Here is a 12,513-nt window from a genome sequence, read left to right as displayed (position 1 = left end):
AATAACGCTCCCGGCCAGGGTCGAACTGGCAACCTCTCGGTAGCTAGATATCTAACAGCCGAACGCGCTAACCAATTGCGCCACGGAAGCTCTCAAAAGCACATAGAGGTGGATATTACACATTCATATTCTGATAAGGAAAGACCCATGGTTTTGTTCCTGAAGCAGAGGTCTCCACAGCCTTGACGAACGTCAGGTTCCATTCCCAGAATTATCTGGCCTTGTAACAAGTTAGAATAACAACACAATCTTTGCGGCACGGAGGCGCCTGTAAACAATTTGGCAGCCGTAAAAAAGGGTCACAAAAATCAATGACCCTAACAATGTAGTACGCATTTCGGATACCTCCATAGATTTATCCTATATCCCTGTAACTTCAGAAATGAAAAAAACTCTTGTTCCCGGGAGGAGCCGAACCGAGTCCCTGGGGATGACCGTAATCAATCAGTAACTAATACCTGGTTCAAGGGACCACTGCGCTTTTTGTACATGTGCGGAACTCACAAACAATGGGATAACGGTTGTGTTTTGTTACCATGGCGGAGGGGCAATTGCTGGGGGGGAATTTTAAGGTTTTTTTATGGCACATGTGTGTGTGTTTACTTTTGCATATGTGTGTGTCATGGAAGAGTGACATTAGAGTCATCTCTTTGCATCTCAATCTGCGCGTGTTTTGTCACGCATTGCAATGAAGGGGGGAGATTTCCATCTCTTTACTTTCACATGTCATTTCAATCAGATAGAAATCCACAGCCGAGGAGGCTTGAACGCGCGCCTTCATGAGTGTGTCTTGTGCGTGAGATAGCCATGGCCGAGATCTGTTCGTTGATTCGATCGACCCACACACACACACAATATCTGTCTAGGCCCTTTTTTTTTAGGTACGATTTTATTTACCTGAACAGAAATCAAGCCCATCTTGAGAATAACGCGAGTGTATCTCATGTCTGTACTTGTAGTTGCGGTTATCCGATAAAGTAGATCTTTTGGGTACGAGAATGACCGTTGTGCATTGTAACAAACAGAACGGGGTGGTGGGAGAAGAAATCGAGTTCCAGAGCCAACTTTTAAAAGGGTGGCTAAAACCCTCTCAAACTCTTTTATGGTGGCATATCCATTTTTTGCATCTTTTGTTCATTCTAAATGAAATCCATAAGTTTGCCCAAATATATTGTAAAATATCAGTAATACCCTAATTCCAATATGCTTCTTACACCCTTTATCATTCTTCAAGTTTCATCCCGAAATTGCCCGCTTGTTTTTGATAGCAACTACTTGTAGGCCCCATGGGTTTTCTTTAAACTACAAAACTAAACATTTTGAATCACTGACGCGTTTTTTTCCACCCATCCACCACCGCACACACACACAACGCCTTTCAAAACCACAGCCTTTTCCGAAAGCGACTGCAAAGAGTTTTGTGTGTGTGTGCGGAGGGTATCGGGTGATTTGTATTCAAAAAACTCCCCCCCCCCAAATCCCAACTAAAAATCAAGGGAGATACACAAGTAGGTGTCATATGGAAAAGACATCCATCGATATTCCCCAAATTGTTTTGTATTTTTAAATGAAAACAACGGGAGTATAAAAAGACGTAAGGTTTTCTTTCTGCCCCCTTTCTGTTTTCTTTGTTTCCATTCTGCCCCAACGGAGAATCCCAACAAACGACTATATCAACCTGTCAAAATCCGACGCGCGAGTGAAGGGCGGAGGGCCATTTATTTTTTCCGTTATCGGCCATCTTATCCATTCGTCTTGATTCACCTCACGACAGCCCTTTTTTTTTTTTTCCATCGCATCAAGATTAATCATCGATTACACACACTCTGTTATTAACTATGCCGCCCAGCACTTCCCTTCATCACCCAACTTCCCTGAGCCCGTTACCGCATCAACCTTCGAATCAGTACACTAGAGGATGTTATGGTGGATCACAGCCATCCATGCTGAACACGGCAACGACAACGTCTCCGTACACTAGCCCTCAACTGACGAAAAAGGGTTTAATCCGACAATTCTTCAACTCGCGGCCACAGCTCAAGGCAACCGGGGGACAAGGGCAGCCTCTTTCTTCTGCTGCTGCTGCTCACGGGCCGGTTACTGCCGAGGGTCCACAGCGTGCACAGAGCGCGCAAGACATTAAAGGCTCAACCGCACCCTCATCGCCTGTATCGACTCCAAATCCTCTTCCTCCTTCGACTGCTACTGCTGCGACTACTGCCACTTTGCCCTTCGTTAAAAAACCTCCATCCTCCATGCCCGTTACACCGCAATCCGTATCTCGTCCCTCCAGTCCTACCGCACGCATCGCTCGCTCACCAGCAACACCGCCTCCTAAACAACAACAAAAGTCGAGATCTTCCCTTTCAAATGACGATACATCTCCTCTTCAACGTCTGTTGAACAAGTACCCTCTCAATGCTGCTTTTTTGGCTCGCTACCAAGTCACCGCTGAGCTGGGTTCGGGCGGATTCGGCCATGTTCTAGCGGCTACTCGTATAAAGGACCGGAAGGAAGTGGCCGTAAAATTGATCCTAAAGCGGAGAATCCCCGTATCTGCGTGGGCACGAGATCGAGAACTTGGCGTCATGCCAATGGAAGTGTATCTGGTCCGGCGTTGCAACCATCCAAATGTGATTGCATTTGAAGATTTTTTCGAAGACGAGCGGTTTGGCTATTTGGTGATGGAGATGCATGGAACCCAGTGGAGTGCTACGGACAATGCTTTTATAGATGAAAAGGACCGCAAAGATGCCATGCACCTTGCCAAGGCTGCTGAAGCAGCACGTGCTCAAGTGGACACGATCCCGGAAGAAATCGATCCGCCAGAAAAGAAGGAAAACGAGTTCATCTCTAATGGACACCATTCTCCACCTAGTTCCCCTACAGCTGCGACTGCGACTTGTCGTCATCCAGCCATCGCAAGGGTAATATGTGAAGAAACCGGTGGCGCCGAGCAAGTATCGCCTTCTCCTCCTCACCGGGTACGACAACTCTCCAACCCAACACTTTCTTCCACACCGGCCCCTCGCTCCCTCCCTTCACCGCCACCCATGGCTCGCACCCAATCCGTCCCGCTACCTCCCAAACTTGCTCGCAAACCTTCCATGGACCTCTTTGAGTGCATTGAGCAAAACGCTCACCTTCCAGAACGCCATGCTAGGCACGTCTTTCGTCAAATCGCCGAAGCTGTAGCATACCTTCACTCTCGTGGCATCGTTCACCGCGACTTGAAGGACGAAAATATTGTCATTGACTCGAACCTCCACGTTAAAATCATCGATTTCGGGTCAGCTGCCTTTGAACCCTCTCACAAAAAGTCGCAGCTCTTTGACCGCTTCCAAGGAACTCTCCAATACGCTTCACCCGAAATCCTCAGAGGAGAACGATACAAGGGCCGACCTTCTGATATTTGGGCCATGGGCGTCCTCCTGTACACCATGTTACACGGCGAATGTCCCTTTTCCAGCAGCGAGGAAGCCATGGCCAGTGGATACAAGCCACCAAAGATGCAGACGAGCGCAGAATGTCTCCAATTGGTGGACTGGATGCTGGAAAAGACACCTGATAGGCGTCCCAGTGCTGAACAGGTTTTGCAGCATCCGTGGATGAGAAAAGTGTTACCGTAAATGGATCGACTTTGTGTGTGTAAATAGAATCATGTACACAATTTTTTAGAGAAATGAGAAAACCTCTTTCATGTACATTACGGTTTGTTTTTAATGTTCATAGTGTATTGGCAATAACAAATGTCACAACACAATACACCAGGGAATAAACCGGCGGCAACCGGTTCGGAAAAGCCAAGTAATTCCCTCCTTACAACCAACCGACTACCACTAGGCCCAATGACACATGCAATACATTACGGTTGTTCTAACCGGGTAACTAAGCCCACCACCACGAGAGAAATCCTACTAAGCCCTTGATTCCGAAATTCTTTAGTCGGAGGATGTTTTCAGATACTAAGGTAACGGGAATTAGACTCGGAATACGCATAGGAAAATACAAAGATAATGCATACCTGCGATCGTAGCAGTATAGTAGTAGCAGCGTTTGCAAGGGGTTATGTTGTTGTTGTTGTCGGGTGGGCGAGGTCCTCGGCACCAGAGCGGCATTCTCATGATGGACTTGAACGTTGGGCAGATGCTTTGAGAGTCGAGGGTAAAGAACAAGATAGGGGGCAGACAAGGGGGGGTTTATATAGAAAAAAGAGGGGATACATTGAGTCATAACTGATGATATGCATGTGGCAACTGAAGCAGATGGCCGCAAGGGATAGTAATTGCAGTCATTCATGGCCGCATATTGGACCCGTTTTCTCATGATGGAGCATCTTTTGTGCATCGACCCATAGTTTCATTTGCCTAAATCGAGGAAGGCATTTTGCATTTCATCTCATTCGATCCAGTGGCTGCATCTATCTGCAGACTGACAATCCTTTTTGCCCACACACTATGCGATGGCCACTGCACAATGCTCGTGGAAATCATTTTGCTTGTATGAATTAGATTCCATATTACATAGATAATATACATAGCAAGTCCTATATTCGCAAGCTTCCGTGGCGCAATTGGTTAGCGCGTTCGGCTGTTAGATATCTAGCTACCGAGAGGTTGCCAGTTCGACCCTGGCCGGGAGCGCTATAAATCTGGCATAACCCTTTCTTTTCCTCGAAAGGAGTTAGTTGAAGCAAGTTCTTTTCTTTATTTTCGAGTTTCTTAATATCTTCGTCATTTTGGGTAATAGTAAATTCCGAACCTTTTTTTGTAAGCTATCGTTTCTTTATGTTTTTGGTTTCTCATGTTTCATGCAATAGGAATGCCAATCGGAGCATTTCAAATTGAAGGAGGTTAGTTTGAACGCAGACACTCGAGCTTCTTGTACTAGTGATTAGTTCGTGCAGTCCTGGCAGTCTCTATGGGAGTTGGGTGCTGAAAAATGGTTAGAGGGGAAGTCTTTTCTTTTGGTGCCGTCATTGTTTATCTCGATCGTGTGCCCAGAAATACAACCAAATATACACAACTCAAACTCGATATTAGTGTGTATCAAAATCAAGGTATCTTTTGTCAACATGCCCCATTACATGACTGTCATCTCTCAGCATCGGACTGCATCTCCGTTTGGGTAGCAGTAAATGAGGAGCGTAATGTGTTGTCGTTTTACTCATTCCCTTCATCTTCTTCTTCCGGCGGTTTCTGCAAAATAAAGGAACAAGGCGCACAAATGAACCCTGCACATCCAGACCATCACCACCCAAGACAAGAACAACAAACTCACAGGATTGGCATTCGGATAATAAAACAGATTACTATTTCCCCAGGGATAGGCATTCTTCCTCTTACGCATATAAACAAAGTTTTGCCATTCTTTCGGATGCTCTTGCAAGTGCCGAATATGAGCTATTTCTTTGGGAATCGTGAAAAACGTTACGAGAAGGAGAACAGGGGCCGTAAAATAGAGGTTGAATTTTTTCCATGTTTGGACTGCGTCTATGTGTGTGGTTACTTTTTTGGTATAGCTTATTCATGTTGTGAATACTTGCTCAACTACATACGTGCTGCATGTTTTCTTGCCATTAAACTCTCGGGTAACATGCATTCTTCAATAGGGGGCAAGTCCTTGCGGTACACGGGAACGGGAACCTCAACGGGAGGTGTAATAGCCTTGACGATAGCCGAAAGAGCTCGTATGGCCATGGTTTTGTGTGTTTTTGAACGTGGTTCAAAAGTAAAAGTTGGTTCAGTAGAAATGAAAATGGCATTTTGATCGAGTTTTGATGTGTCATGAGATGAGGTAAGCTGGTCACGTCTTTCGGACGAAATACGCGCAATGTTCAACGACGCGCAGTAACTTTCGTTGCTTTTCGCGTTTAAACGCACAATCCCCGTCTCTTTGAACAAAGCAAGGAGAGTGGGATTTCCTTCACCTACGCACACCTCCAACCCGATACACACATACCTTTTTTAAAAGGAATGCAATCAACCCGAAAACATCCTACCCAGACCAAGTCCCGCCCCTCCAAATCCTCAACTACAAGCAAACCCATCAAAATCCACCTTCCAAAACCCTCGCAACCAGACGCATGGGCCTACGACTTTGTCGACCGATTAGGTCTCCCCTCGTCAAAACCCACGAAAACCTCCAACCATCATTCCAAATACGCTGGACATGACGTAGTAGAAGACATGAGGGTTTTACAGGATGCCCTCAACACCACCAAATCCCCCAAAAAGCTACAAAAGAAACCCGTTAAACCACCTCTTCACATCAACCCTTGGTCCAGCACTACAAAACTCTCTACCGAAGCCACCAAACTCAAACAAAAAACCCAATCTCTTCGGACACTTCAGGCACGGGACGTTGCGAACGCACAAGAGCGCTCTAAAGCTGCTAGAGATCAAGTAGTGAGTAAACAGCAAATGTTGGAGACGTTGTTGAGAGAGCATACAAGGCTTTTTGCGGGGGTCCTTGGAGAAAAAAGAAAAAGTAGGAAAAAGAAACGAGGAAAGGAGCCCAATGAAAAGGAGAATGGACTTGGAGAAGAGTTGGAGGTGACGACATTTGAACCAGGTCCACCCGTCGTGGAAAGTGTACTCCCAGATTACAGAGTGGAAGAACAGGACCATAGTACAGAATTGGATATACTACACAACCCAACAGAATCCATCGCTTCTCCCCTTCATTTACCCACACAAACTCCACCCCGCCATTCCACACCCGCCGCAAAGGACAACCAAACCCAAACAGACTCAACGGACTTGATCGCAACACGCGATACTCAAACTTCAACGGATACACCGCCAAAACCTCCCCCTGATCCTCCCAAACCGTCATCATCTTCAGCCGCGTCCTCACATGTAGACGTCACACCCGATACGACAACCCCATCCGCAAATGTAATGTAATCTAACATAACTTCCTTTAACAATGACGTACATTAACACATGCAATATATAGCCGTCCCTCGTGTACGCTCAAATTCGTACATTCCTAGAAAACATTGACGCGGCATCTAGCGTCACATCCCGATTCCTCGAATCCAAACAATCCCAAGGCGGTTTAAGTAGAGAACAAAGAGAGGAATGCGTCATGTTTGGGTCAAGGTAAAATCCCGAAATAAATTTCAAGAAACATATCTTGGTTACTTGAAAAGGCTGTCATTGTTGATCATTTCTGAATAGGTTACGGGAAAAGATTTTACACCTCATCACGCTTTACAATACATATTGCGAGAAAATGGGTAAGAGTTTATGAACATGATTTACGACAAGGGGGGCAGCGCTTGGTATTTACAATCTTTTATCAAAAATAGAGGATGTACTACAAGAAATGGAACCCACTGGACAATAAAAACAAAAGACAAATAAATAAAAATCCCCTTTCATCTCCGTCGCTTCTTGTTTGCCCCATTCACCACCTAAGATACCACAAAAAAAACCCATTAAAACCACCACCTCACAAGAACACACATCTCACATCCACTCACCTCTTCCTTGAATACAACCGGATACTTTTTAACCTCCTCATTCACCCGTCCCGCATCATCAAAAACCAATACCCCACTCTTCCAACACCCAAGTCGCATCCCAATCTCTTTATTCCGTTCATACTCGTCTCGGATATCTTGTTCGCTCCCCCTCCAATCCTTGTACTCTTGTAGGTTTTGTCGACCAATGAGTCGCATGGATTTTACGCGTAGGTCATTGGGAGGCTATAATGATCATTTTCGCTTCAACATTTTGCGTTTTTACATGGCAGTAAAAACAAAGGATGGACGTTACCCAATCTGGTAACAACGCCTCTGAAATCTCTCTAAAATGTCCAATTCCATATGTTTGGATCCCTTGAATAAGGAGTGTACGTTCCTTGTCGGTCCATTTTTTGACGGGTTCGTTCGAGAGTTGGGTGCCTTTTGGAGGTCGAAAGTAACTACATGGGACAATTGTCAAATCTTTTTCGAATTGGGATTTTTTTTTGTAATGTGTTTGTTTACGCACTCTTGGTTAAGTGTCCCATCTTCATGAATAATACTCTTTGTAACCTCGAATTCCTCACGCACACAAAACATGATTCGCATGCGTTTGACCCATTCCCGTTTTTCATCTTGTACAGTTTGTTCACGTTGTTCGCCTTCATCTTTTTTCATCTGTTCCACTTGTTCACGCTCATCCCCATTTATACTCTCTTCCTCTACACCTTCACTTTCCTCTTCCAAGTTCAAACCAAGTCGAGATGGTCCAACCGTCGGCGACGAAAAAGGAACGAGGGAGACGGAACGAGTGTGTCGGGGGGTGATTGGGGAGGATATGAGTGGGACGCTGCCGGCGCGGGAGGTGTCATCGTCCGCAAAGAGGTCGCTAGTGGGTATGTCGGTGACCATGGTGCTTCAACAAACGTAGAGTTCCGTCTAGCTGTTTTGAGTGGGCCATACACTGCTGGCCGATTCGGACACGCGACGTGTCCGAAACATTTGATCTTGAGCTTTATTGAATATGCAAAAATCCATGTATTTAGGCAATATGACGAATCAAGCGACAACCATGATGAAATACTATATACAATATATATATATGCTATGAACCTCACATAAATGGCGATGGACTCTGCGATCTGGATATCATCTCCGATTGCACTATAAATTCCAGGCTCCGCAACCCACCTAGCATGGACACAGTCGATAAACAGTCTTTGCAGGTCGTAGATTGGACCTGACCCGTTTGTCTCATCAGGTTCCTCCACCGCATATGGCCCATGTTGCTTCAGTCGGCAAGTCCGATTTATTACGTCTTCTCTGTACCCAGGGAATCATGCTCATGACACTTTATCCACTTGCATCAGCCCTTGTTCATCCTGACAACTTGGACTCTCGTTGGTGGGTATCTGTTTGGGAGCTTCATCTCCATTGACTGTTATTTCTGTAGACGTGTTTATCTCCTCACGACGCTCAGAGAGTTCTACCTCCCGTGCTGGCATTTTGTCAATTACAAATAACTCGTCCTCGGAAATAGGCTGCGTTTCGCTAAACAAAGGCCGCGAGTTGTGAGTCTCCTCATTAGGCTGATGATCCTTATCCTGGCTATCCTCCTCATTCGCCTCGTCCTTGACCAAAACGTCTGCGTCCTCTTCTTCTTTACATTCGTCAGCAATGTCTCCCGGTGTCCCGTCACGCGTGACGGCCCCATTTGGCTGCGGACCACCTCCAAGGCAATTCGTCGCACTAGCTCCCAATTCAGGAATCGCATCCTTTTTCATGAACCGTCCGTACTCTTGATAAAAGGCTGCCTCAATTTGCTCTCGAGTCCGCCAGTAACACTCACACCTGGTATTCTTGTAATCCCAACTACAACACTGCCGACTTTGGGCCCCATGGCGTTGATGGAATAAACCAGGAGTACAATCGCAGAGGACCACCTTATCAGGTCCCACGCTCTCGTCACCAAATACTTCTATTGCCCGGCGCACGCAGTCCCCGTCACAAACCAGTTGCTCCATTGTAAGGTCATCTGGGTCCGAGCTTGGCAAGATCTCCACCTCCACCATCACATCCTCCTGCTCGCAATATTTCTCCCATACGGCACGACTGGCTGTCGATAGTTCTTCAAACGGTGTTTTCGCAAGAACGTCACCCAAATAACAAGGGCCGAGATACAGCCAATAAGATGCGGGAAGCTGCAGTCCAGCAATCTTTTTCGGCAAGTTGCAAAACACTGGTACAGCACCCGTTTTGAATCGCCACCCAAGAGTTCTCTTCCACCACTCTTTACACTTTTGGAGGGCTTCCGGGAGCGACTGACCTGGGTCCTTGGCAAATAGAGCGGATTGCGGAAGGCGGCCGGGGTTCCACTTGTCTTTGACAAGCGCTGCATATGGAACCAGATTTCTCTGGTGAGCACGAAAGCTTGTATTGCGGTAGGTATTAATATTGTCTCCACCGAGTTTGTTCCACATCTGCCAGTACGTATAGGCAATCATTGGCTTGGTCGATGTCCACTTTTCTGACCATGGACGTTTGAGCACAGTCGGTATCTGAGTTGTTTGAGGCAGCTTAGCAGACGTTTCGGTATCCACTTTGACACGTTTTCTGCGAGGCGTAGGCAACCAAGTGTCCGCGTCACTCGATTCTTCTATGTAAAGATCATCATCGTTCGATTCTTCTGTGTAAAGATCATCATCTTCACTGTCCGATTCATGTGAGGATGCGCGACGTTTTTTTGATTTTCTTCTTTTCTTCGATCGATTCGACGATGCGAGAGTAGATGGAATCTCATTCAAGTCCCCATGGGAATTCCCGGCTTGGCCATTCGGTCGCTTACCAGTACGCTTCGGCTGCGGTAAAGCACGCTCTTGTCGTACCTCAATTGGCACTGCTCCCGGTAGGGTAGTATGATCAAAATTAGAGCTGTGCCCAAGCCCGAGACTTCGATGTGAACAACTGGTTCCCGGCTCAATTGGAACAGACACATTGCTTTCAGGATGGTCAGAGGGCAAAGACGAAGGGTTCTTTGGTGTACGAGCACAGGTCAGGGTGTCAACATGCTCGAAAAGATGCTTTTGCGCATTGAAATCATGATCCGAATTCAAATACTTGTAATATTGCGGACTGAGGTACATTACGGGTTTTGCCTGGACGATGGGAGTCTCCAAACCATGTGAACTCGGTGGGAAAACCCCAGCCTTGTCCCAGAATCCACATGCTCGGATGTACCGGCGCACCGCTTTCCGGATACCTTTATCTCTGGCTTTCTTTGTCTGCTTACTTTGCATGTGCTCGGGAAAATACTCAACGCACAGCCCTTGTTATCACAAAAATCATCAAAAGGAAATCTATGTAAATAGCTCCAATGAAACATGATAGTTACCGGTGATCCTTTTGGCACTTAATCCACCATTGCCGTGCCGGAAATGTCGCCACAATAACCCTCTCACGACTTGAGATAAACTGAGAGAATTGATTTCCAGTCCGTTGGGAACACTCCAAGGAACGTACGCGGGGTGTCCGTCATGTGGTTTCAAGTTAGCATTCTCAACGCGTTTAGGTGAGTTGGATTCTCTTTCCGACTTGACAGCAATATCATCATCACGTGTGTTCATGTCCTCCTCGGCTGCCTCTCCTGATGGTGGCGTATCCGGCTCTTGACTAGCAGGTAGCTCGTTCTCCTGACCAGTTCCAATGGTTTCCATTTTGTCATCAGTATCCTCTATGACGATCACCTCGGGATCCGTCGTAGCGCGTTCAACCTTTGGCGTGCGACATTTCGCTTGTAATCTCTGTATTTTTGACATGATAGGATCATCATCGGCCGCGTCAATGGCTATATCTACGACAACTGCATCCATAGAACTGGGGTGCTGTTGAGGTTCAGCCAAACTCAGGCCCGGTGACGCAGATGAGATATCAATATCGAATTCCTCCGTCGCTTCCTCCACCTTCACATCCACGGTCTTAACAGGTAGCGACGGTTCGGCGGTTATCTGGCTGTCGTCGTCCTCCTCATCCCTCGACGTGATAACGAACCGCTTCCTGGAACGCTTTTCGCTGGGTGTTTGGGAACTCGGTGCCGGCGGCGGACACAGGTCCCTTACCTGTTCATCTACATGGATACCCTCGGCACCTATCGTCGTTGCCATCTGTGTACGTGGCAGAGACAAAATCGCTACTCTCCCAACAGTCGACGCATTATCATTACTGCTCCCTCTAGCTACATGCCCCAGATACTCTCCTCTTGGGCTCGGTGTTGCTTCAAGAGGTTTCACCGAGCCACTCCTTCTAGCCACCATAGCGCCCAACTTCTTGACTAGAAACGCTTTCTCCAATTCCTGCTCTTCCATCTCTACTTTCTCAACATACTCTTCTAGCTGGTCAATATCGTACGCCCGAATGGTTTCGGGAGTCGGTGTCGAATGGTCTGGGTGAAGGGCAGCCGAAATGGTTGAGCGCCACTTTGCCATCTTAGCCATTGCTGCATCCAGGCGGTGCACCAGCTCTTCACGAATGAGTGACTTGAGCTCATCATTGTTCAAACGGAGCCAGTCGCTGGGTATCGTGGTAGGTGACGAGAGTGCAGAATCGGATTGGGTAAGACTCTGAGGTGTGGGCAGCATGACTCTGCGTTATTGTACTGCCTTCCTTGGTCTGTGGCTCGACAGCATTCTACAACATTACCCTCGTCTTCACAACTTGCTACCTACCCGTCAGCAGGCAAAGGGCGACTTTCAGAAAATGGCGAGCTATTGCCCACACTCATCCAAAGTACACGTGACCACCGCTGCCATAAGCAACGCCGATCGCAGGCTGTCAACTTGCAAAAAATAAAGTAGCATTCTAATGAGATGCTCTTTAACCAGATACAAAGAGATACATTGGCTCTGCAAGTAGCGTATTAACTATTGGGGCATATCGTCCAACCGCTTGAACAAAACGCATCATTCTTTCATTGATCCAGGCAGATAACAGCGGCAGTATATTAAAAGACTCTGCTAATGTTCAAAGACAAAAATAATATTCTCATA

General features: G+C 46.7%; 5 protein-coding genes and 2 non-coding genes across 7 annotated transcripts; 3 read left to right on the top strand and 4 right to left on the bottom strand.

Moving 5' to 3' along the window:
* Positions 1–5: 5 nt before the first annotated feature.
* On the bottom strand, positions 6–90 carry SPPG_10037. Its single transcript has one exon. It is a non-coding gene; the product is annotated as a tRNA-Asn (tRNA).
* Positions 91–1,398: 1,308 nt separating this feature from the next.
* Positions 1,399–3,817, top strand: SPPG_01673 (CAMK/CAMKL/PASK protein kinase). The gene has a single exon (XM_016749993.1). It carries the CDS (start codon positions 1,839–1,841, stop codon positions 3,627–3,629), a length of 1,791 nt encoding a protein of 596 aa, XP_016612281.1. The 5' UTR covers positions 1,399–1,838; the 3' UTR covers positions 3,630–3,817.
* A 741-nt stretch (positions 3,818–4,558) lies between these two features.
* SPPG_10036 lies at positions 4,559–4,643 on the top strand. The gene has a single exon. It is a non-coding gene; the product is annotated as a tRNA-Asn (tRNA).
* A 519-nt stretch (positions 4,644–5,162) lies between these two features.
* Positions 5,163–5,699, bottom strand: SPPG_01672 (uncharacterized protein; the record flags this gene model as incomplete). The annotated part of the gene is made up of 3 exons (XM_016749992.1): positions 5,163–5,198; positions 5,281–5,492; positions 5,558–5,699. 3 exons carry the CDS (start codon positions 5,697–5,699, stop codon positions 5,163–5,165), a joined length of 390 nt encoding a protein of 129 aa, XP_016612280.1.
* A 167-nt stretch (positions 5,700–5,866) lies between these two features.
* Positions 5,867–7,465, top strand: SPPG_01671 (uncharacterized protein). The gene is made up of 4 exons (XM_016749991.1): positions 5,867–6,899; positions 6,961–7,106; positions 7,185–7,243; positions 7,316–7,465. The coding sequence occupies exons 1-4, from the start codon at positions 5,976–5,978 to the stop codon at positions 7,351–7,353; spliced, it is 1,167 nt and encodes a 388-aa protein (XP_016612279.1). The 5' UTR covers positions 5,867–5,975; the 3' UTR covers positions 7,354–7,465.
* SPPG_01670 (uncharacterized protein) lies at positions 7,264–8,431 on the bottom strand. The gene is made up of 4 exons (XM_016749990.1): positions 8,001–8,431; positions 7,785–7,932; positions 7,490–7,714; positions 7,264–7,420 (listed from the first exon to the last, which is right to left on the bottom strand). Exons 1-4 carry the CDS (start codon positions 8,381–8,383, stop codon positions 7,385–7,387), a joined length of 792 nt encoding a protein of 263 aa, XP_016612278.1. The 5' UTR covers positions 8,384–8,431; the 3' UTR covers positions 7,264–7,384.
* A 65-nt stretch (positions 8,432–8,496) lies between these two features.
* SPPG_01669 (uncharacterized protein) lies at positions 8,497–12,195 on the bottom strand. The gene is made up of 2 exons (XM_016749989.1): positions 10,863–12,195; positions 8,497–10,796 (listed from the first exon to the last, which is right to left on the bottom strand). The coding sequence occupies exons 1-2, from the start codon at positions 12,103–12,105 to the stop codon at positions 8,815–8,817; spliced, it is 3,225 nt and encodes a 1,074-aa protein (XP_016612277.1). The 5' UTR covers positions 12,106–12,195; the 3' UTR covers positions 8,497–8,814.
* Positions 12,196–12,513: the final 318 nt, after the last annotated feature.

The sequence above is a fragment of the Spizellomyces punctatus genome (genome assembly GCF_000182565.1).
Source record: "Spizellomyces punctatus DAOM BR117 chromosome Unknown supercont1.2, whole genome shotgun sequence".
NCBI lineage: Eukaryota > Fungi > Chytridiomycota > Chytridiomycetes > Spizellomycetales > Spizellomycetaceae > Spizellomyces > Spizellomyces punctatus.
The sequence above is the reverse complement of the archived record's forward strand: the minus strand, read 5'-3'. Positions and strand labels throughout refer to the sequence as shown.

What these genes read in the sequence shown, in the direction of transcription:
- SPPG_01671 (XM_016749991.1), top strand. Translation starts at nt 5,976, where the DNA reads ATGCAATCAACCCGAAAACATCCTACCCAGACCAAGTCCCGCCCCTCC. An exon ending in TGCGTCATGTTTGGGTCAAG is followed by an intron (nt 7,107 to 7,184) that starts GTAAAATCCCGA and finishes ATTTCTGAATAG; the next exon opens with GTTACGGGAAAAGATTTTAC. An exon ending in TACATATTGCGAGAAAATGG is followed by an intron (nt 7,244 to 7,315) that starts GTAAGAGTTTAT and finishes TATCAAAAATAG; the next exon opens with AGGATGTACTACAAGAAATG.
- SPPG_01670 (XM_016749990.1), bottom strand. Translation starts at nt 8,383, where the DNA reads ATGGTCACCGACATACCCACTAGCGACCTCTTTGCGGACGATGACACC. An exon ending in GATGGGACACTTAACCAAGA is followed by an intron (nt 7,933 to 8,000) that starts GTGCGTAAACAA and finishes TGTCCCATGTAG; the next exon opens with TTACTTTCGACCTCCAAAAG. An exon ending in CGGTTGTATTCAAGGAAGAG is followed by an intron (nt 7,421 to 7,489) that starts GTGAGTGGATGT and finishes GTGGTATCTTAG; the next exon opens with GTGGTGAATGGGGCAAACAA.
- SPPG_01669 (XM_016749989.1), bottom strand. Translation starts at nt 12,105, where the DNA reads ATGCTGCCCACACCTCAGAGTCTTACCCAATCCGATTCTGCACTCTCG. An exon ending in AAGTGCCAAAAGGATCACCG is followed by an intron (nt 10,797 to 10,862) that starts GTAACTATCATG and finishes TGTGATAACAAG; the next exon opens with GGCTGTGCGTTGAGTATTTT.
- SPPG_01673 (XM_016749993.1), top strand. Translation starts at nt 1,839, where the DNA reads ATGCCGCCCAGCACTTCCCTTCATCACCCAACTTCCCTGAGCCCGTTA.